This window comes from Sebastes fasciatus, chromosome 7 (assembly GCF_043250625.1).
Source record: "Sebastes fasciatus isolate fSebFas1 chromosome 7, fSebFas1.pri, whole genome shotgun sequence".
Classification (NCBI taxonomy): Eukaryota; Metazoa; Chordata; class Actinopteri; order Perciformes; family Sebastidae; genus Sebastes; species Sebastes fasciatus.
Genome location: NC_133801.1, coordinates 33,267,693 through 33,292,939, shown reverse-complemented (window position 1 = coordinate 33,292,939; position 25,247 = coordinate 33,267,693). Strand labels below are relative to the sequence as shown.

Sequence of the window (25,247 nt, the reverse complement as noted above, 5' to 3'; positions counted from 1 at the left end):
TTGTACATGTAGTGCCCTCCAAATGCTTTACAGTCTACACAGCTGTGTTGCTACTGTAAGCTCGTCTACTTCACTTGCCTACCTATTTGTATATAAGCCATCACCAATTTAATGCATTGTAGAACAAGTTCTGCAAAAAAAAAAAATAGCACCGCATCATGATTTAAATTCACTACTTGACTGTATGCATGTTTTCCCTTGTCCAACCAAAAACCCTTCAACAGCCAGCCATGTAAGCAGTCAGTGGTTATTTTTGTGGAGATGAGCAGAAAGACGAGTCAGAAAGACGAGAAGCGAGACAGTTTATGAGACAAAGCAGCACGACCCCCACAGATGTGGTGATTCAGCAACAATTATTCACTTCTATCCAAAAGGACAGAAAAAAATAAATGGTTTTCTATTGACCTGCTTTGCACAACGAAATTGGCATGAAAGGAAGATTCATTTGTTATCAGAGAGAGACAGAGAAGGGGGACTTTGCTACAATAGCCAAACTTTCACATGGCATTCAAAATAGAAGTCTAAAGATATCCATTCAGTCTGGGAATGTGGCTTTTTCATTTTTCTTCCTAACAGATGTATGAAGCGGTTAAGGCCTCCTGACGCTATTCTAGACAAGTAATTAAGGCAAATCCACTTCATTAGCCAGGACCTCAACCAACCCCCACTATGAGAGATAACAGCAATGTCTGTCTAATGGTAAGATCTTATAATTGCTCGGAGACAACCATCCAACTTGTGAGGTATTAAATAGCTGGTTAGCTACACTTCAAAATTAAAATTATAGTTGTGAAAAAAACAAAAACAGGATATTTAAAACACTTGAAATGGGTTAAGGAACAAGTTGCTATATTTTGTTTGAGGAATTGGAATCCAGAGTTTTATAAAGTATTTGTTAACTGTGAGATTTCTGAGCATGTCCAATATTTACTCATGAACTACTGAACTTACTTAAAAGAAAAAAAAAATCAGGTGTAGAGTAAAAATACGTTATATTATACAAATAATAATAAAATTATTAATAATACATTTAGACAATTGTACGGCTTTGGTAGATGTACTGTATGTGCTATCGGAGTGCTTTCTATTTCTAAAAAGGTGATGTTAAATTGATGAAATGCATTTATTATATACAGACTGCAGTGTGGATTCTTGGAAACTGTATTGAGTTACTGTATATCCACAGGTGATACAAATCAACAAAGCCTATGAGATAAATAATGAAAAATGGCATAAATATGATAATTAATCTGATTCACCTAAGGGTTTGCCATACTTCTTTTACAGGTACAGGTGTGTACTCTACTTGGCCCTGTTGTTTAAACTGCAATACAGTTATTTCAACTGAAATATACAATGTACAGCCATGAAAGTTTAAAACTTAAATTTCAGAGTACATTTTGTGAGTGAATTAGTGAAAATTTGTTTCCTGGAGTACATTTTTGCAAAACAGCACATTAACACTGACTTGTCTGTAATGACGGCACTCCACAACTGAGAAGTACTCCTGTAAAATGTCACCATCCACATCAGCTGTCCAGCCGGGCAAACAACAGCAACAGAAGTCACGGAAACTATTCAATAAACTGCACTATAGCAGTAAATCTATACGTAAAAGATGTCATTTTTTACCACATATGGTTACATATGGAGGAACACTGGGTCCCGACTCTGCAATGAGTCCAGGGAGAAGGTTCTATTTCTGAACAAGGACAGTGGATAAAATCCACAGCACCGATGGTCACACCTGATGAAATGAAATGATATGACATGCCGCGGACACCCGGTCAACGCACTGAGGTGTGAGCCATTCGATACAGAATTAATCAAAAGCTATCCTGCGCCCAGATAAATCATTAAATCTTGCTTACTGCTACAACCCCGATGGCTAATCATAGGAGGAACAAATTTCCAGTTGAGTAGCATTTGTCTATAAAAATACAAATAGAATTTGTCATGAAGGCAGTGAAGCTGCGCTCTCTCCTGGCTCCCTGAAGCTGCTTCTCTCTGCTGGCCCTGCTGTTTCCTACACCATTAGAAAAGTCTGAAGGGGAAGAGCCATGTGGGAATACGAGCTGTCTTTCCTGGACTCATTTGAGAGGTAACAGGTACCACAAACACCACGTGGTGGGTATAACGCTCTTGACTGGCCCTCTCTGTGGGAATAATGGGGGGAAAAGGCCTTCTGGAATCCGCATATAAGCTCACCTTCATTACTAACTGCTACTGTACATAACATCCTGCCACCAGCCTTCACTGAGGACACCAAATGAGGTATGAAACTAGAAGAACTAGTTAATATATGCTATGCACATGTGGAGTAAAATGGTAATGCGAGCCCCTCTCAAACATACAAACTGTCAAAGTTAACGCGATAATAAAGCACAAATTTGTTTTAACGCCACTCATTTCTTTAACGCATTAACGCAACTTGCGATTTTTAAGGTTATAGCGGACTCAGTTTTTAGGCGTGAGTGAATATTCTGGTATCATATGAAACAAGAAAACCATTGGTACCAACCATGTCATACTAGCTTGTCGTGAAGGAGGCTAAATAACGCTCCAAAGTTATGCTAAATTTTGGCGAGGAAAAACTATCATGGCCATTTTCAAAGGGGTCCCTTGACCTCTGACCTCCAGATATGTGAATGTAAATGGGTTCTATGGGTACCCACGAGTCTCCCCTTTACAGATATGCCCACTTTATGATTATCACATGCCGTTTGGGGCAAGTCATAGTCAAGTCAGCAAACTGACACACTGACAGCTGTTGTTGCCTGTTGGGCTGCAGTTTGTTATGATTTGAGCATATTGTTTTATGCTAAATGCAGTACCTGTGAGGGTTTCTGGACAATATTCGTCATTGTTTTGTGTTGTCAATTAATTTCCAATAATAAATATATACATACATTTGCATAAACAAAGTATATTTACCCACTCCCATGTAGATGAGAGTATTAAATACTTGAAAAATCTCCCTTTAAGGTACATTTTGAACAGATAAAAAAAAGTGACTAATTTGTGAATAATCACGATTAACTATGGACAATCATGCGATTAATCACGATTAAATATTTGAATCGATTGACAGCCCTAGTATTAATAAAACGAAACAATTAAAAAAAAGCGGTTCACCGCTGTTTGCAACCTAATCCATTAGGACTAGTCCCGGCATATGCTTCTCTCCCTCTCTGAGATCAAATGGATTTTCTGTCATTCTGTGAGCTGCCTTAGCAAGAACAAGACAAGTGGTTATGTATGCTCTGTTCTGTATGTCACTCTGCTGCATATCCATCCAAGAGGTTGAAGATTTTGTTAGAGGGCACAGATGGTCTGCAATTATCGTGGAATGAAAGCAATGCATCTCGATTTCTGTCAATGAAAAGAAGATACGTAGGTATGCAAAACGCATTATCCACGGTCTCTGTGCACTGACGAACGGCAAGTTGAATGGAACAGGACAAATTGTCTGTTGCCTCCAGTTCATTGATAACTCAACATCAGCATCAAGAGAAACTGATTCTTCTTGATATGTCGGCTCAAAACTGTAATGTCACATGTTCAGAAAAACAGGGGCATGGCATGCGGGTGCCATGTGCTGCTCATTAAATTATTATTCCGCCTCAGATAGTTCATTCCTCATGGTGTCTGGTGGATGAATTGCTTTCTGGAGTGACCTCTTTTAACCACATTTCCCCCCCGCCCGTCCTTGCAGACACAGGGGGGATGATTAAGCAGTTCAAATGAAGACTTATTTGAATTCACACACAACCACGTCCCCGAGCCTTCCACCCAGCTCAGCATTCCTGCTTGGTCAGCTGTGAGGTGGTGGTGCGTTGGCCCTTTCACCAGGGAGCCCGGCTGCACTGAAAGCCAACACTGGCCGACCCCATGCTGTTTTGCATTAAGAAATGCTAATACCGGGGAGGTTGCAGTGTCTCAGATCTTGCTGCTCAGCATGGCAGCGTGCTCCCACTGGCAGTCTCCCCAGGAAGAAGCCCCTCGGAGAAAGCCGAGGGCCACGGTGACACACATGCTTCACAAAAGGACTGCAGGCTTCAGCGAGCAGCCTCGTCAGCCTCACAGAAGCTCTGGCTCGGTGTTTCTTCCAAATGAAAACAGGATCCCGAAAAGAAATAAATAAACACTGCAGCCTTGGAGGCTACTAATGTGAATAACGATATGCTGCTGAGAGCATTTACTTGTTCAAAATCCAGTATAACATTTTAAGTCCTGTATGTGGGCTCAAAGATGACCTTGAGCAAATGTAATCTGAAGTGATAAAAAGCCACCTGTTTTCCAGTGCAACAGATACACTGCGAGCCAATTATTTTAGGCATACATGGTTTTCTGTGGTTGTTTACTGACGGTAAAAAAAAGTAAATACTTCCTGCACTGTGTCAACTCTGAATTTGAATATTTCTTCAATAACTGACCTGTGTGTCAAAGAGATTGGATTTGATATCACAGCTATTTTTTTACCATGGTGGATTTAAAATAACCCTTTTTTTTTGCTCATGTAATTCTCACTGAAAACCTGAGATGCATACTTAATTCCAGATTACACTGCATTTGGCAACATGAAGGCTTCTTTTTTTCCCAATTTCCAACTTCTGCATAAAACAGAACACATTAGAATTCCTTTTCCATAAATTTGATTAGACAATTCAGGAAATGTGTGATCACTGATTTAATCACATTGGCTATGCAGTTGTGTGTAGCTCTGTTCCGTGTGCCAAATCTTCAACCACAACCTATCTGGCTCACTCTCGTTTTGTCACCTTGAGAAAAATGAGGTGTATGTTGCTGATGGGAACAGTCTCACTACACACTGAACAGGTTTAATGAAGTCATTTCATTTCCTGAAATGGTGTGAAACCAGCATGAGTTGAGGAATTAAGATATATATATAATATTTGCCACAAATGCTTTAGGGCCTGGAAATATTTTACATAGAGAGACATCAAATATCACTCTTTCCTTACCAAGATAATTATACACGACAATATCTAACTTAAATCAGTATGAACCATGCAAATGGTCAGTTTTTTATTGAATCAACTCTCTTAGTCACGTTTTCATTAAATTCAAGCGGCAGCTTCGCAGAACAATGGGAGTACATTGTGTTTGTCCCCGGAGTGAAAGACGAAATACATTTTTAAAAAAAGTGCAAGATAAGCAGATTTGAATAAACAAAATCTGCAAGCTTATAAAGTATTTGGAAGCGATGTGGAAAAATGCTCGAGAAGGCATGGAGCAAGCTTACATGGCTCATTAGGTGGTTTAAGTGAACAAACAGTGGAGGCTCTTCTCTGTTCTCTTTCTGATTGTAATTGGCTCCTGACTGTCAGACATTTTCTGTAATTAAACAATGAAGAATCTCAAAGTGAAACTTTTTTTTGCACAATTTACTTATTTATACACAACTGCAGCAAGGTGAAAGATCCTCAGAACGGCCAAGAGCATCAAGAGAGCTGGTTTTATATTACCGAGATATAAAGGTGGGATAATGCTTTGCCCCCACTAGCAAGAGACACGCAGAAACATGCTGTACTCTGCAACTTAAAAGGAATCTCACAAAGCCTGTGGATGACTAAGGTAGCAACTAGAGCTGAGGATATTCCTCCTCAGTCCTCTCCGAGAGCCCGAGGCCAACCTAAATGCTGTACCTATGCAAATCAGTGTCATTGTTATGAGACAAATCTGCCGCGGTAAAGGCCATTCCCCCCCACCCGTGTCCCCTTAAGCACAGTCATGTCACTGCTGGTGACCAGCGCGTTGCTACTGTGGAATTAGGGGAGGGGGGGAGATTTGCGACAGGATTAATAACTCATTCTCCAGGCTTTCTGAGGAGGCAGCTGGGGCACTTTGGAGTTTGATGTAATTCAACCCTTTGGGTAGTTAACTTGGAAGCTTGATCAATTATTTAGACCATTTTATTTTGTTTTGTGTTTTGCCGTGCCAGTGGGAGAAGCAAGTCGCTGTTGTAGTTGAAAGGCATCAACATTCAAATATTAAAAAACACCCTATTCAGCATGCAAATTGATGACTTATGGGAGATATGAGGCATAAATCGCTGAGTTTGAATGACAAGATTTTATATTTTCCTGTAGATGGATCATAAACAGGAGTATATAACCTGCTACAGGTGCGAAAGTGTGAAATTTTGAGACCATAATAATAAATCCGGTTTCCTAAGGTTACCTTGAGGAAATACTTGAAATGTTCTTATGCATTTTTCATATCCTATGCAGTGGTGTTATGAACAAAGTACATTGAATTAGTGAGCATCAAGGCCTTCCAAGCCGGTAATGAATCCACGAGATGTCTATGAATCTATAGCAATTGGTTATACAGCAACAAATAAATAATATTACAGCAACTCAACAAAACAATTTCACCTCATAGACCGGTCAAACGTTATCCTCTGCCACGCACAATTCATTAGTGTTCATACGTAGTTACATACCAAATAAAATCTTCACAATAATTAAATGAGTAGGTTAACTGCTGATATAATGTGTAACACACTTTAACTGCAGCTGAGTAAATGTACTGGACATGTCTTGCAGTCACTGAATTTCTCTCAACTGTCAACACCATGTTTGCAGTTTGAGCGCAAATGTCATTCTGTCAGTCTGAATGAGTGTTCAGTCAACAGCAGGAAACACGGAGTGTTTCAAGAGGAATGAGGAGCTGACATTTATTAATGAGAAACCACGTAGGGAACTTTCAAACCTAATCTAACTCAAGAAGCACATTTGACTTTGAGTTGTTATCAAAATATAAAACTAGAGTATGTCTTTCATGGGCTAACACAGTTTTTAAATATAACTTCAAAAGGAGTCAGGCCTAGCAGCGATATATGATGATAAAGCAGGGACTTGGTATGAAGTAACTCTTTTATTTCTTGCTTACTTCCTATCTGAGGTGCGGAGCATGCATGCAGGCTGTTGTTTCTGAAAATTCTATAGAGGGATTGTAGATGGTTACTCCCACCAGCACACATTGAAACTGAAGAGAAAATATCTGTGACAAATATCTCCTACTGAACCAAAATCGCCCATCTCTTTGAGTGAGGCTCTGAACTTAGCAGACCTTGCTTCAGAGACTTCTGTGCATTTCCTGAGGCTACATATCGACTCAAAGTCTCAACTCTCTCATGGTGCTCGGAGAAAAAAAAAATGGGACATATTCTTGCCCACAGCCATCTGCATGACCTATAACACAACATGTCCAGGAGCAGAGGAAGGCTAACCTCCAGAAAGCAACGGTAGTTTGAAAACCAACTCACCATCAGCAGTTGCAGTGGCAGGAGCATACAGGTTCCCTGAGCCAGTTTTAACTAAGAATGAATTGGGGCCAAACTCATCCTCAGAGTCAGAGTCCTGGGCTGGCTGAGCCGCACAGTTACCTAGCAACCCTCCCTGGCTCTCATTGGCTGCAATGGAAGGGGGAGGGTATGGGAGCTGCTCAACAGGGGAGGAGGAGGCGGATGAACAATGCAGCGGAGGACCTGTGGACCACAAACAGAGACAACACATGGGGGGGAAATGAAACACACCCAAACACAGGCAACATCACAGAACACACACACACACATACACACACGCACAGGCAAGACTTAACTCTGACACTTCAAAAACAAACAGGGACACATCTGCCTTTGTCTCCGCCACCTCAGCCCAGCTGGGAAGAACAATACAAACAACTAAAATGACTTTGAGATGGAAGAGAAAAGGCAAATGCCTGGCACTGGTTTAGAGAAATAAAAACAACAAAACACCTTTTTGGGATATCAAATGCAGAAAAGGAGAACAATTTCAGGTTCAAAGCTCAAATCTTAAAGAAAGGAAAGACAAACACAACCTTTCAGTAAGGGTGTATGCATACATTAAAGGTGATACATTTGGAATTCAGAGCATTAATATAGCAACAAACTATCCGCTATGTAAAGATATAGAGGTGTAATAGCGCCCTGAGCAGAAAATGAAGGCGCTCCCTCTCTGTGAACTTCTCTGTGTTTTGTTTACGTAGCCGGTCTGGTCACGCGTACATGTGAGTCTCTCTTGTGTGCCCCACTGGCTAGCTAATCGCTCCGCTCTGCACTGCTCTCACAAAGAGTATAGAAGCAAAGAGACAAAACAGTCGCTAGATGGCACTGTGGTAGCGCTGCCGCCATTTTGGACTGAAAACGCCAATGAGTCTGTGGCTATGGATGTATAAAGAGACGTGACTGGATGCATTAACGTCTCTGTTTCCAAACAACCGACTATTAGCCAGTAGCTAGTAGTGCTAGTAGCACGACATAAACAGAATTTAATATAGTTGTTGGCTATTAACTAACACGCAGGGCAAAAGCACAGGACACACCCTCTTCTACATCCATGGTCTGTGGTCTATTGGACCCTCTTCTACATCCATGGTCTGTGGTCTATTGGACCCTCTTCTACATCCATGGTCTGTGGTCTATTGGACCCTCTTCTACATCCATGGTCTGTGGTCTATTGGACCCTCTTCTACATCCATGGTCTGTGGTCTATTGGACCCTCTTCTACATCCATGGTCTGTGGTCTATTGGACCCTCTTCTACATCCATGGTCTGTGGTCTATTGGACCCTCTTCTACATCCATGGTCTGTGGTCTATTGGACTCCATTTTGGAGATCCTTGACATGAAAAAGTTTGAGATTGCTCTCAAAATCTGTGTGCTAGATTTTTCGAACTTCCATTTATGTCCATGGCTCACTTTATGCTCCTCTGGGAAGCGACCGGGCAAAAAAGTTTAATAAATAAATAAGCAAGTAGGTAAATAGTTATAATAGTATGCATATTTATAATATTTTTATTGTTCAACACAGGTAATTTCAGTAGAGACATTAAATATATGACAATAGAACAGAAATAATTTAGTTTTACTTTTGTACGTCACTTTGCAGCCGGATGTTTTACTGGCATTTGGTAGTTGCTTTCAGTCCAAAATGGCAGAAGCGTAGCTTTTCAGCTGGGCGCTGATGTTGCAATGGAATGACCAATTGGCTTTCACTTCTTAGCATTATAACTTCTTTGGCTCTCATACGGCGGTTACCGCTGATAACAATGTCCCGACACACGGCGTCATTGCGGAAGCATAGCACCCACCCTCTGGTTGAGCTCTAGTTAGCTCTGTCAGCACTGTTGCTGTTGTTTGCACTGTTAACACTGTTAGCTCAGTTAGCTGCTAACCACCGGCTTAGCCGTCGCCATATTGAGAGCCGTGTGGAGGCAATACCTCAATCATAGATATGCTCTAAATTTCAAATATAGCACCTTTAAAGAATATCCTATATACAGAAAAAGAGCATGTTAAGTCAGAAAAATACAACTAAAAAATACTTCACCATCCAGACATACAAATAACACCATTTAACGTAACTGCCCTTCGACAAACTACCAAAATTACACTAGCACATTCAAATTTGTATACTGTGTAGAAGGAACATGAATAATATTTTCCCAGACATGGTGGCGTTGTTAATACCCCCTCCTGTGGAAACACATATAACCCCTGTCAGCCAAGAAATGAATCCAACCTCAACCAATCCTTCCCATTTCTTCTGTACTCGGTGTCCATCTCAGCTTTCCTACTTGTCAGTAATATAAAATACCACAGGGATCAGACTGGCCACTGACCTTAACAGCACAATATGAATAATTTACAGCTGTGATTATTTATAGCTCCTTGTTATATACCAATATGCAGCCCTTAATTCTTACATACCAATATCATACAATTTCCTCTTTCAGGGCTTATTGGCTCCAATCCCCATGCTGTCATGGAATGTTAAATCTCCCCAGAGCTCCTATTAATGTGTGATTAACTTTTGATGCAGCTCTGCGCCACGCTGAAAATGGAGTACTTAAGTAACACGACTGCAGCGAACAAAGCCATCAGTTTGCTGCTCTCCCCATCTACCCATCAGTCCGTTGGTCTTGATGTCGAAATTCCTGCTGACTGGACTGTCATCCATCAGGAGAGATAAATTTCCTCTCGCTCTGTAATGATCCCTGAAGAGTATTAAAATACGACTCACTGACTCGCATCTAATTAGGAAACAATTAGTGATATTAACATATCAGCCACAGCCCTACACAAGCAGCAAATGTCCACTGCCCCGGAGAGTCACAGTTTGTGCTTTCTATATACTTCACACCACACACTTCATTTCTCTCTCAATCCTTTAATGCCGGTGCAGGTAATGGGTGCAGAGGCACAGTGGCCATGCTGTGGGTTAATGACCGTGACACTGTTGTGCTTTAATATATAGCAATGTACAAGCGGGAGAGGAAGAGCTGGTGAAAAGAGCATCATTATAGTCATTCCCAGAATCCCTCGGATACATCTAAGACACTACATTTAGCGCGTGTCAAAACAACAACACTCGGCCGAACAGTGTACCACTCATTGAGCAAGTATCTGCCGCCGTGAAACACCAGGGGCAAGAATGAACTTCTTGAAATGAAAGACAAAAAAGAGCTGTACCAGGTCTCTTGGACTGAATATTTACAGCGTTTTCCTCCAAAAAGATAATTCATCAATTAGACAAGAATAAGATTAAAGTCCTCTAAAAATGGTCAAAGTCATACCCTAAATGAGATCAAGGTAGTCGTGCTCTACAGCCATTAGTCTTGCAAACAGAGGTTTTACTGTCTCACTGTGTTTAATTAATGCTGGCTTGTGCAGTTCACGCCCAAGCCACATGCACCTGAAGGTGGCCAGAGAAGTTTCACTGGCTGCCAGAGTTGATTGCCTTTGCCTTCACTCACTATATTACATCAGCAAAAGGGGACCTTTACTTAGGAGCCCATGGACCATGCGCTACTGCTTTAGTTCTTGACAGCTTCAGGAAGTGCCAGTCAGTCACTACCTGGTTTGGCCTGACTGCAAACACCCAGTGCATTAAATGTCTTAATGAACTCATTAGCAACCCAATTAAAAGAATGGACTAACAAATTGGTGACTGTGATCTGCAGGTAAGGATAACTGCTAATGATATTATAGTGTTTAGTGCAACAACTTCTCCCAAGAGAAAATGCTGAATTAGGGCTGCACAATGAATCGAATATTAATCGCAATCACGATTTCGGCTTCCCACAATTAAATGAACATGATCGACTCCGATATTGATGTTTAAAATGCTTGCTCCGCTTATAGAAAAACTGCTGCACAAATCAAAATGATTACATTATGGTGCGTTCAAGCTCAGCCCAGTAAAAATGAGTATTGGGCGATGGTAAGTCATAATGATATCACGATGCGTTCAAATGTAATCTTGTAAAATGTAGTTTTTGACAATGATGATGGATGTTTTCACAGCAATATATAATAGATATTAGAGAGGGAATTATGACCTTTTTAACTTCCTAACACTAATTATAAGCAGCTTATAACATATAATTAGAACTACTAATGCCTAGATTTTTTTTAATCAAAGCTAATATATAATCATTTATTTTCATCATTTGAATTGTGCGTTTTTATGCAAATAACTCCAAAAGTAAAAGGATAACATTTCAAATTTTTGATGGTTGGAATGTAGCATAACTTGGGAGTTAAAGCACCGCTCCGTTTATTTAAATGGAAAATTGCAATAAAATATTTTGTCCCTAAACTCTATAAATAATCGTGATAAATAATCGTGATCTCAATATTGATTAAAATAATTGTGATTATCATTTTGGCCATAATCGTGCAGCCCTATGCTAAATACATATCTTGTAATACATTTTGGAATATAACTGATGTTAAATCAAATGGTGATTGTAGTTTAATTCTATGACCAAAAGATTCAATGATTCTGCAATCTTACATTCTGCACATTATTACATTAGATTTATTCTAATAGGATTCACTTCAAAAATACTTTGAAAAGTAAAATATTTCCACAGTGCAAGTTGTAAAACATAACAAAAGTGGTTCAGGCAAAAATAATTCAGGAGATGTAAACCTCACATCAAAGCCCTAGTTCAAAGAATGACATTTATTTTCAAGGGAAAAACGCTAACAGTATGTGGTATAGTGTGAGAGACAGAAGCCGAACAGCAGCAGAAACGTGCCAATGTGGGCGGACGGCTATGCATCAATATGTTTTTACAACCCTGAAACTTCCAATAAATAAGCAAGTAGGTGTTCTTTGTTGAGCTCAAAAACCTTGATACATGAATGTTCACGGGTTCCAAGCAGGGTCATTTCTCCTGCTTTGGGACCACCCTGATCTTTTAACTACACGGTGACTGCAAATATAATGACCTAAAGTGGTGGTGGGCAATATATAAACAGTATATATATAAATATATATTGCCCACCACCGCTTTCACTATAATATACTGTATATAATTGGTATAAAAATAAGTGCTGGTACTCTATTATTCGCAAATTGACATGCGTATCGGCCGATATCAGCAACTTCTTGAGACTTATTCCTATTTATTCATTATTTCTTTGAGCATCATCTACTGTGTCAGTCATAATCAGTTGTGAATTTATTTCTATATTATTACACTTTAGCTATGCATCTTCCATAGTAGGCCTATAATACTCCAATAATATTCCAGCTGGAACATTATAGGGTTAAGGTGGTGTGTTTAGTGTTAATAGTTAAAGTGCTTTCCTGTGTTATTTGTAGCCTATAGTCGGGGATCATTCAGGTTTTAGGAGCAGCGTCCCAGTCAGGATGCTCCTACATATTATGCAGAAGGATAAAGAGACACATCCTAAATTTCAACAGTGAGTAAAAGACACCAGGAGATATTGGGTTTAGGGATCCTCCCCCCCAAGAACATTTGAGGGTTTTAACTTAAAACTATGCAATTTGACATCATTTTGAACCATTATTATTACTAGTTAAATGAATATTTTATTATTTACACATATCACAGCTTTCCTCTGAACACTGAATTCTTCTGCAAATGTTTGCCCTAAAAGAGCAGATTCATTAGTTATATTTGTTCACAAATAAGAAAAGTTTTGACGAACAGTTCAATAATGATTTTACATAAAGGACGTCAACATTGTATTGATAAATTACAGCACCCTCTTTCTCACCCCCCCTCCCCAATGTTGTGCTCCCCACATAGTTTTTATGTTCATACGGCTTTTGAGGTGTGGCGCAAAAAAATGCTGTTATGAACCGCCATTATGAATCCTGATATTGAGAAAGCAGAAAAGAGTACCGGCAGCCTGTGAGAAGTGCCAGTACGCAAGAAAAAGTCATGGTACGCCAAGGAGTAGAATGAAGAAGTGCCGGCACTGCGTAACAGTGAGTACCGGCCCACGCTGAGCACTACATAAAACAGTACTGTTCAGTGATTTGCAGCATTCCCTGCATTTATATAATACAACTACAGATATTCAAGGGATACCTACCTTGGTAGTTTAAAGGAAACAAAGCAAATACATTCTGAATCTCTGTCTCATGTTATACTGTATATTGTATCGCCTGAAGCTGTGTCAGTGACGCCTCCCGAACCACCAAGAATCAGTTTATGGGAGAAAGGCTACATGGTTGAAAAGGTCATATTTGAATATTGGCAAACTATCAGCTAATAGAAGCATGAATATAAAACGTGTTTTTGCCTTCAAAATCAATGTCCGAGCACATTCTCATTGAAAGCTTGTATCTATAGTATGCTTTCACAGAACTGCTTAAAGTTACTGGAAGCTCACACCGTTAACATCAGAATCACCCAATGTCAAAAACTGTGACATTTTAACAGCAATCACATAGATTCAACACAATTAGGGCTGCAATTAACAGTTATTTCTTGCAATGAATTATTTGCTCTAATAAATATCACAAAAGCGCTTATTATGTCTAAGAGTCCAAACTCCAAAGATCTACAATAGTAGAAAAACAGAGAAAGGCCAATCTTCACATTTAAAAAGCCAGCTGACGTAATGACAGAAACAATTAATCAATTCTTTAAATTGTCTTTCATGTATTTTCTGTCAATCAACTAATCAATTAATCAACTAATTGCTTCCGCGCTTAATCTCAATAAATAATTACAAACTTCAAAAGGATGTGTGGCTACACCTTGTGCTCCAAAGACGTCTGTCTGACAACCTCTGTATATTATGTTAATGTGATCAATCTGTGTATGCATGTCTGTGTATGCGTTGACTAATGAGTGGAGGCTGGAGGACACATCGGCGCAGTTGTTTAAGATGTACACACCCACGCTAACTGCAATCATTAATGTGGGGACCGTAATGCAGAATCATGCATTGGAAACCATGAGCCAAGTTTCTGCATGCGAGAGAGGCAGAATCAGTCATTATCACTGAGCAAATACACACATGAACATTTATGTTTAAAAAAAGCCTTTATATGAGGAGGCTCGTACGCCCAAGGGAGAGAAAATTCAATCAGGTAAATAGAGAATATAATTTAGAGAGAGGATGCAGTCGAATGAAAAGAAAATTGAGTAAGAAGAGTCAACATCTTTCATCCGGAGAGTCCTGATTTTTAGTCTCTCTCTCTCTCTCTCTTTGTCTCTATAAATCTAGCTAATCTTTCTGAGTTGGCTTTAAAAATTGCTATACATCCCAAAGCTATACATAGAAATTCATATATATTCTAAGAGATACAAGTTGTCATTCTTCAAAATACACAACCTGCTAAATAAAAAACTATGACTACCTAGTTAAATGTTGTGCACACACCCCACAACGTCGAGCAAGGTGAAGCAGATGTGTGACTCCACAGTGACAACAGGAATTATCTGTTTGCTCAAGGACTACAGCTGCAGGCGGCGTCTATAAAAAATGCAGCGTATTTGCAGATGAACAGTGAAGAAAAAAAAAATAAACAGCTCGGCGCCTGTCCTGTACCATCAACTGATGCCATGTGGCATGCAAAGCATACAGGACGCAGAGGAGTGACTCAGAGTCTCAGCGGGGACCGAGTGCCATCATCACACTGCTACTCTTCTTGTAAAATGCAGATTGTGTTGAGTCTCCATTTTGCAGCGGAGCGCGACGGTCTGCATGTAGGATTTAGTCAAGATGCCAGCGTTTTTTTATTCAATGCTAATGTTAAATTCACATCTTAATATTCTACAATGGCGCCAAACAAACAACAAAAAAATCTGTAATACTACGTGTTACTACATCGACTTGGACAGTTGCGTAGAAGCATTTTTACAGGGGTGTGTGAAAGGTTGGCATTTTGGCAGATTGGTTAAAATGCTGCGTAATTTGCTCCTGGCACACATTTTGTCATCCAGTGTAGGTGGAGTGGGATTCACTCCAAGATGTGATGTTTAAAGCTTTTGTCATATTTTCAGCTGTTTGACTCTGTTGAATTTTGTACCTACTGTTCCTGCCGCCATCCAGGGGCCAGACTGTGAATATTTATTCAGATCCTTCCAGTTCTTGAAAACTCTTCTCACTCTATTTGCATGTGGAGGTCAAAGCGAAATGGACGGCTCTATTTTTGTGTGGGCACATGATGGATGGCGCGAGGTGGGATTTTGTATAAGGCTCAGTGGGTTTTGTTCCTCACCTGTGCCTGCTTGGTATTTTGCAGTACATATCACCAATGTGCACCAGCAGCGTATTGCAATTCTGGTGTTCGAGATTCAACACATTTTGCGCCGTCCACAGCCTGCGTGCTCGGATAAAGTCAATAGCACACCACTGTGGACTTCCTGCACAATTGTTTCCGTTCTATTTAAAAGGTCCAGTGTGTAGGATGTGGCGGTATCTAGTGGTGAGGTGAGGAGATTGCAACCAACTGAAGCTTCTCCCATGTGCCTAGCGTTTTGGAGAGCTACGGTGACTCTCTAGAGTCATTTGGTGCAGAGCCAGTGCTCAGAGTGAATGGGTACATGGGAAGTGAGTGGTGAAGCAAGAGAGAGAGAGAGAGCGGCGGCAAATGGAGTGAGTATTGTTATCGATTCCGGCCCAAGCGGGAAAAGTTAAAAGAGTTTGGTAAGTCCGTTCTGGGCTTCTGTTGAAACATGGCGGTGCAACATGGCGGACTATGTAGCTATAAACGGCTCATTCTAAGGTAACGAAAACACAAAGATTCTTATTATCAGGTGATTATACACTAAAGAAAACGTACTTATTAATATTATATTGCCTTTTTGCCAATAGATCCCTCCTAAATGTTACACACTGGCCCTTTAAACTAACTGGTGAAGAAGCACCTTTACAACTCTCTCCATAATCAGACAGACCCCTTTTATGTCCGTTTCACTTTCATGATACATTATTCAATCAGCAGACATCTAATTGCACAGATAAAAAAAGAAAAAGATCATGGGAGCGATGTCAGAAAGGCACGCTAAAGATTAATGTCTGATTCCTACCAGCGTCTGTCAGCAGCGACAGCTTTCATGTATGAAGGCCTTCCCTTTCAGTTGATTAAGTCTCTTTAGAGACATCTGAAGGCGGCAGGGATGTGTTCATTCTGCAGTGTCTAATCTGAGAGGCACACAAACTTCTGTGATCTTGTACACTTTAAACTGGTCAGTTATATCTCAGAATTCTGGACAGTCTCGCACAGTTTACGGAATACAAATCATCCGGAGTGTTGGACACCCTGTTATGAATGCGTGCCTGCTGTTAATGTTAATCCTACATGCAAACCTTAAGTAACTGATTGGGCAAAACAAATTTTGTACAGGGTAGGTAATCATAATGAATCATGAGCAGTGTTTGTACTCGGTAGTTCTCTGTGAAAATGGGCCATGAGTTTTCATGTTGCTTAGACTTGAACACTAAGTCATAATAACTAATTCATACTGTAGTGTGAGTATGCTATAAAGCATTAAGGATGCATGGTAAGTCTGTTCAAAGGGGGAAAAGAAAACAGTTGGTTTTATCAACAAGCCTATTATGCCAAACCTAATACAAATAATGGTCATTTAATTGCGTTATATTTGCCTACAAGGTACTTGGGCCGACAAGGTACCTTAATTGGATATCTAATAGCTTTTGAATTGCCTGAGCATCATCAATTCCCTTTTCAGCATTTCAACTTCGTCCCTCTAATGATGTCCTGTTGCTCAGCTCTGGGGGGCCACGTTTACAGTGTGCAACACGAGCGTTCACTAGTCAGGATCAAGTCGTCTGAGAAATGTTGTGCCATACAGAGGCTTTAGAGCTGCTAAACCCATGAAAGGAGGTTTGATGCCCTTTTTGATTTTTTCCTAACTGACTAGCGGTATTTGAGCTCTGCCATGACTGATTAAATGTGCCCTCTTGCCTACTGCTCTTGGTTTGGATTGAACTTCAAAGACTGTGGAAAGGCAGTGTTAGTCCTGCCTTTGTGTCACTGACAGTCTTAGAAATTGGACGTCTTTGTGACTGAAGGAAACAAAGCCCCGCAGTGATGTTTTTGCAATGTAACATGATGAAAGATGTGGTGAATATTGGCTTACAGACCAGCAGACCGGCTAGAGTTGGGTGACATGACTATATATACACAGTATACTGTGAAATTACAATTTGTGGATTAATATTTGTTGGTGTATTAGGACACTATGGGTAAAGTAGCAAATCAATAAGCCGATATTGGATTTATGAAACATTTCAGGTCTTTAATTTAGTGGTTCCCATCTGGTTATTTTAGCTATAAATAATTTTTCAATCAAATTTCCAGAAAATGATCTATATCACAATCCTGTATATAGATTGAAATTAAGACTATATTTGACTTGAAATACAGTGTGTCTTCTTAACTAGTAGTATTAAGACAAAATAGAATTCATTCTGGTAGGCTGATTAGTTTTGGTTACTCTATCAGGGTTTCTCAAACCAGAGACAATTTTCCAAGGACCCCCTCATAATCGTAACACCGATTAAGCACATGATAACTACAATTTGTACTCTTAGATGTTTTTGGAACTATTTGAAATCTAAACTTCATAATCTACTTCAAAATACTTCAAACCTATGTCATAGTGATAAACAGAAACCTATTTCAATTTGAATCATGTTAATGCCACTTAGATACTTTTAAACGGGGTAATTTTATCACAATTGCATTTGGACTCAACTTGATAGCATTTATACTATCTCAAGTATCTATCTTAAAAGTAGGGCTGTCAAAGTTAACGCCATAATAACACGTTAACGCAAATTCGTTTTAACGCCACTCATTTCTTTACCGCATTAACGCAACTTGCGATTTTGATGTTGTAGCGGGCTCAGTTTTAAAGCTAGAGTGAAGAGATGCTGGCATCATATGAAACTAGAAAACCTAAGGAATCTATACTGGCTTGTCGTGAAGGAGGAGGCCAAATAATGTTATAAAGTTATGCTAAATTTTGTCGAGGAAAAACTGGCATGGCCTCAAGATATGTGAATGTAAATGAGTTCTATGGGTACCCACGAGTCTCCCCTTTACAGACATGCCCACTTTATGATGATCACATGCAGTTTGGGGCAAGTCATAGTCAAGTCAGCACACTGACACACTGACAGCTGTTGTTGTCTGTTGGGTTGCAGTTTGCCATGATATGATTTAAATGCAGTACCTGTGAGGGTTTCTGGACAATATGTGTCATTGTTTTGTGTTGTTAATTGATTTTCAATATAAATATATACATACATTTGCATAAAGCAGCATATTTGCCCACTCCCATGTCGATAAGAGTATTAAATACTTGACAAATCTCCCTTTAAGGTTAATTTTGAACCGATACAAAATGTGCGATTAATTGGTGATTAATCGCGATTAACTATGGACAATCATACGATTAATCACGATAACATATTTTAATCGATTGACAGCCCGACTTAAAAGCTTTGAGAAAATTAACAGTAGCAAGACTGGCGTAGTCCTAATAAATCCAGACATTTAAAATTACCAGTCTGACTTTCAATAAGTACTTCAACATTAAAATAATGAACGTATTCAATGCTCCTTATTCAAATCATTGGCAGAAAGCTCTGAAGAAATTACAACAGAAGTTATCATAACAGCGTTACAGATCACATCATTAAGCCTATTACTTGAGAACATTTTGATTGGAATATTTGCATCAGAGTGAGTGAAGTGACTGATTCATCACAGATTGATGTAATGAGTCACAATCATATCAGAGTTTCTATTGGCCCAAAGCTAATATGGGTGGGAGTGATGGGCACAATATGCTTGTTTTATTGGCACAAACGGTCCCCATCTGTAGATATGCACTTTTTCATGATACAGCATCATTTTAATTTATAGCTAATTATTTTGCGGACCCCGCTGGCAGAGTGCCTCTTTAAGAATCACTGCTCTATACTGTACATTCTGTTTTGGACTGTGAGCCTTTGATTTGTAGGTCAGTGACGGAAAGAATTGCACGTACCCTGCTAAATTTAGTCAAAACTATTCTGCGCTGTTAATGGTTATTCAACCACTTTAATTTTTCTGCAGTTTGATAGCAACGATATGCAAAAACAGACGAAGATATTACATCTGACCGATGAGAAATTATGTTAGCAATTCTGCTAAAACAAGTGCGTACATACAGACTGGCACTAAGGATGATTCTCTCCTCGGGGTTAGAAAATAATTATTCCACTCTTCAGTATGAATATATTTGAATCTCTATTTTCCCTATAAATTTGGCTCGAGGCAGACTTTTCATACTCTTTGCAGAACATTGCTTGAGGGCATGTGATCAATAAAGGCAATGGACTTCACAAGGATTCACATATGTTTATCGGACCGACAAAGCAACAGCAGTTGCAACTGCAAGTAATCATGATGTGGTTTAAACAACGGAGACAATGCTAGAAAATGAGCTAAATTAATTATAGTGCCTTATGAATTTATAAAATAAATTCAGGTTTTTAACTTCTCTGTTTTGGGAACACTGATGTGTTTGTAAGTTATAGGTGTATGTGCTCAGGTAATAATTACAACACTTAGCGAACCTCTCCAGGCAATGCAAACAAGATGGCTTAATTCAGTTTTTTGCATTATTAGGATTCCCAAATTGACATAATTGTTTTCTATTGCACAGCTGCGAGCCATAACTAGCCTTTTATGAAATTAAGACTTGATAGGTGATCTCATTTCACGAAGCAAAACAAAACAAATGAGACAGTGTGATGCTCAGAGGGACGGTTCTGAATAAGTCGCGAGCCGAATGCAGCAAATACAAGTGATAAACTGCCTTGCAAACATGTCGTCTTTACAAAATGTTTCTTTTTCACTTTTTATTATTAAAGCAAACTATTATTTCACACATCTACTCAAGGTTATGCTAAAAAAAATATGCCTGCTGCAGGATTACAAGGATTTCCCGTGGTGATGTAATTTGATTATTTTGTCAGGCAAACTGTAATACTGCAGGACACTGCACATAGTCCAACACCCTACCCCCAAACAGACACATACAGTAGACACATTTGCAGAGGAAGTGGGAAATGAGCTTTTATGAACCAACATTGGAAAAATGATAAAAATTTCTCTGACAGTGCCGTTTACCTGCTAGGAATCAATATCATAATAACGGAGAGTGAACATAATGTATAATAAGGTTGAAAACAGATTGTAAATACCCATAAATGTTTTTTTTTTATAGACAAGACCATTACTGAGAAAATGGAAATTATATTTGTGTGTAATAAAAAAGCATTACCACAGAAGGCACAATTCCATTTAAGGCTGACCCACAACATTTCTATCAGCACTTTAAACCCAGCATCCATTACTTACAACTACTGCACGCTCTTATATGCCAAATTTTAAATGGGTGGTTAGAGTAAATCCTGAAAACAAGTAAAACTTATCTGGTCATTAATACAGATATTGTGATGCCTGCAGAACTGTTTGGATGGTAGAAATAGTTAGAAATGGTGATTTAGATCGAATTAGCATTTGTCACATTTTCCATAAACTTGTTCACAGGCCATGGACCTCAGATAGATCAAACCTCCACCCCGCACTCCTCTTTAAATTACACCAATTTAAGGATGTAATCACTCAGTGCTAATCTATTCCTCTGCATGGCGGAGGAGGACAGGATCAAAAAAAAAAAAAAGCAGCAGTAGCACATAAGCCTTAGTACATGCCAGTGGCTTTCCAGAGTATCACCTAGGAAGATGAAAAGGAGGCCAGAGTGGCTGAGACTAGAGATGACATTTCTTCTCCGGGTGATTATAAGAACAGACTCCTTCCCCGGTCGTCATCTACCCACATGACATCCCTGCCTGCCTGGCTGGCTGGCTTCTGCCACTCTCATCTATCCAGTCCACTCTATTTCTCTGTGTTGCCCTTGCAATCCAGCCGAAAGACACCATCTGTTTCGACTTCTCGGTGACAAACGGAAGAATGAATCAGACTGGAAATGTGAAATTGAAATCCTAAACGAACTGAAATTCCTTCTGTTTGAAGAGAAACCTTACTACTACACTGCCACCTACATAGAAAAGTCCAGGAGCAGCAACTGTTTAAGTTTTACCCTAAGAAACGCTCATTGGACAGATATGATAAATGGACGACACAATGTGCAGGCCATGTGCAGACAGCTTCGCTGATTCACTACAATAAAGACAACTGTTCTTTTAGAAGTGAGTAATCACTAATTGATCCATTTCCAAGACCAAATTTCGTTCTCTTTACTTCACTAGTCTTTTGAATCAATGTTAGCTCTGACGAGCTCTGACATTGCTAAATCCCTCCATGCAACCCCATTCAGGCATCCCTGGGGCTTTCTTTGTTCTAGGATATAAAGTAAAGGTTCCAATCTTCTCACCTCTAGCTGTTAACAACATCCTGCAGGCACGTCGTGGCCGTTTTTTAAGGATCCCCCGGTCAACGCGAGTGTTTGTAACCAGCATCGTGACAGGATATCTTCTCTAACAGCACAGAAACAGAGGCGTGAAAACAGGCTTATAAATGCATCCACACCCATTTGGCAAGTCCTCTGCGGAGGATTCCCGACTTCAAAGACACGCACATGGTAATCTGCCTTAAATGGATGTTTCTGGACCTCTATCATAGCTCGATCATCAACTGAGCCGACTTAAACCGTGGCTGAAAAAACAATGCTAATAGTGGATAATTATCAGCTTTTACTCCGTCTGCACTAGCTGCTCTATTCCCTCTCCCATAACACACAGAGGCTGGTGAATAAACACAATGGCATGAATAAATAATGACCCCACAATCCTCTTAAGGTCCCCAAATAGTGAGGGGAAAAAAGACAAAAGTTTACTTTTGGTGTTTGAGAGCAAGCGGAGCCTGAAATTGTAAGCGACTCATTAGGGCTACATGTGGCTTGCCTGGGGCCTTGCTGAACAAAGATGGCACCATCCCCATCCTGTCATTCCTCAGCGCACTCTGGGCCTGGCCTAATAAAATTCTAAAGTATACCCATAAGAAACAGCTACATTTCCCATAAAAGACAGTAAAGAGCTTATGCGCTGCCTTAAAAAAAAATAAAAAATGAAAAGCTTCACATTTACCAAACTTCTGGAATCAAATGTTTAGCAGTACTGAGTAAGGCCACCTTTGTTTGATGTGCACATTTGCTATGTTTTGTATAAACATAATAGCTTTCATGCTAAAGGAGCATACTTGTGTCAAAACATTATTTCCCCCTCTCATCATGCTCTCCAGATAGCTTACATAAAAGCCCACTGTTTTTCATTTCAGACAGTTTGTCAGTGTTAAAGAATTGATTTGTGTGTGCCTCCCAGCTCTCACTGAGTGCATGACAGTTCAAAGGGGTTATCTAAAATACATGCTGTCAAGAGGCTTGTGTTTCTAAGTGCTTATATAATTCAAACCGTGGTAAAACTAAAGCCACCGAGAGTTTGCATCGTGGCATTAAGGTGAGTTTATAATAGAAGTAGTTACAGGATATTGAATGGTTACAGAAGGCTGGCTAGGCACACTAGGAATAGGAATCTTGATGTAGTATCACCAATTTAGGTGCATCTCTTAACACTCTTTCCTGAAATAAATTAGTTAAATAAGTATGCCTTCGACACAGTGGTAGTGGCAAGAATGTAATAATGAAATACTATTATATGGAGACAGAAAACACCTATTCCAGAGCGTAATTGTGGAGACTTTGGACAGAACGATGTAAGCCAATTTCAATTTCAAATTTCCACTGAGGCGATAAATAGAAAAGAAAGTTGCCTGGGGTAGATGGAGTCCTCGCAACTGGAGATGGGCAACAACGTGAACACCCAAACTATCCTTCATACCAGTGGTAAATCAGAAAAACACATTTTTTCTCAGTTGAACCGCCACTGAAATATGAAAAACCCATACTAGTCGCCTTAACAATCGCTAAAAAAAGCAATAATACTAAACTGGAAAGACAGAAATAACCTCTCAACACCCCAGTGGTACCTTTTTATCAAAGTACATTTTAACAGAAAGACACATAGCATTAAATAAAACAACCAAATAGACTCATTTCACAGATGCTGGGCCCCATTCATCAATATCCCTCATCTACCCGTTTAACACAAACCATTGTACATACAAACAGACATGGACACATCCTCACCCCAGTAATAACCTCTCCCTACTGCTAGTGACACCAGGGCTCCCACCACCACATACCTTAACAGACAGTTCACAAGCCCTGCCAGGTCCCTTCATACTACAATAGTAAACACTTCTAAATATCTAACTACTCATTTATTTATACTTCCTAAAATTATTATTATTATTATTATTATTTTAATCAATAATATTCTTGTTATTGTTATTATTATTAATTAATTTTTATTCATTTAGGAGGTTATTACTAGAATTATTTTGACTATTATTTCTTCCTTTTTTTAGATTTGTTTTATTTGTTATGTCTCATGTCAAGCTCTGAGCATCACCTTGTTTTCTTTGGTATTTCTCCCCCTTTCTTATCATTGTTGTACTATTTGTAAAGTAACTGCTGTTTTGTTTTTGCACCAATAAAAACAAAAGAGAAAAAAAAAAGCAAATTTAAAATCCATCTTTCCATTGATGAATAACCGGAAATTAACTCCATAGTAAAAGACTAAAACAATATACTGTATAAGTCCTGTTAAACAATGAATCTCTCTGCATAGATATGTCTTACCTCAGTCAGTCCAATTTATCAATTTGTGTTGATATTTTGGTTCTTTGTGCATATGAATTGTGTTGATGTTCTGAGCTGATCTGCAGGATCAGGATTGAGGCCGATCAATCTCTAATTGATCAGTAGCAGCTGTATGAAGCCTGATCCATTTCCAATCCTTTGTTTACTGCACTATGACTGTGGGTCGTATTATTTCCCGTCATACTTTTTTTAAAGAATCAACTGCATGTTTGTTAAATGCATTTTTCCTGAATGCTTAAAAATGATAGCAGGCTGAGTATCAGAGAGTAATTAAAATTATCATCTTGTCATGAATCATGCTATAATCCTTGACACTTCTCTTGTACAGTGTGAGAAAGGCAGAAGGGGGGTGCATAACAACTCTCATCTTTATCCCACTTTATTCTTTTTCATATTAAATTTTTAATTGTGCTTTTTATGTTTTAATACATGTTTTTCTTTTCTTGTTTGCACTCATAAATTCAAAATGTAATACCTCTGCTTTATTGTCCTGTGTACACAGGGCGCCCATGCAACAGTCAACAACCCTCACTGGACCGCCCTGTGTAAATTAAGGTTCACCGAATGAGTGGAAAAAAATCCTGGCCCAGCAGTATTTTGTGACCCTTAATCAAATCACTTTTTATAGCTGTGCAATCGTGACTTTGAAAGTTTGAACTAAAGTATCATCACAGAATGAGTCTACGGTTGAATTAGGTTAGGAGGCCCTTCCCTTCCGCGTTCTTCAATGCTGCATCTTCACCGTCTTTCCAGCAATATTGACATCAAAAAGACGATGCGATCTATAACAAGGGTGGCGACTGAGTACAATTAAAAAAAACACAACAATTAAAGTCTGACCCAGAATCGAAAGTGCGAAGCATCCAATTAGTGATGCGCACTAACAAGCTCTAACCTGCAGCCTCTTGCTAGGTGAAATATACAGAGATAATTCTTTTAAAAGTTCCGCAAAGTCAAAATTACTTCTAGACTTTAGGGAAATCAGGAACATCAGGGTCATCTCTCAGACTTGAAAACAAGTAATTGTAATGCCGATTAACAATATAAACAAGGTAAAGAAAGAAAAGATGCTATTTTGTCCTCACTTTCCAGGTTCATCTCTGCACAAGCCAGTTATATTCTATAGAGTCATACTGTACAGCCAATGTATGTTCTTAA

At 39.3% G+C, this 25,247-nt stretch overlaps 1 protein-coding gene across 14 annotated transcripts in view; it reads right to left on the bottom strand.

Moving 5' to 3' along the window:
• The window catches only part of tenm4 (teneurin transmembrane protein 4), a 194,603-nt gene that overhangs the window by 107,698 nt on the left and 61,658 nt on the right, over positions 1–25,247 (bottom strand). For 13 of the 14 annotated variants that reach the window (XM_074640402.1, XM_074640405.1, XM_074640400.1 and 10 more), the window contains one exon: positions 7,295–7,516. The exons of the other annotated variant lie outside the window; for it this stretch is intronic. In XM_074640402.1, the coding sequence (XP_074496503.1) occupies positions 7,295–7,516 (222 nt within the window). The remainder of the gene's footprint in view (positions 1–7,294; positions 7,517–25,247) is intronic. 14 annotated transcript variants of the gene reach the window in all.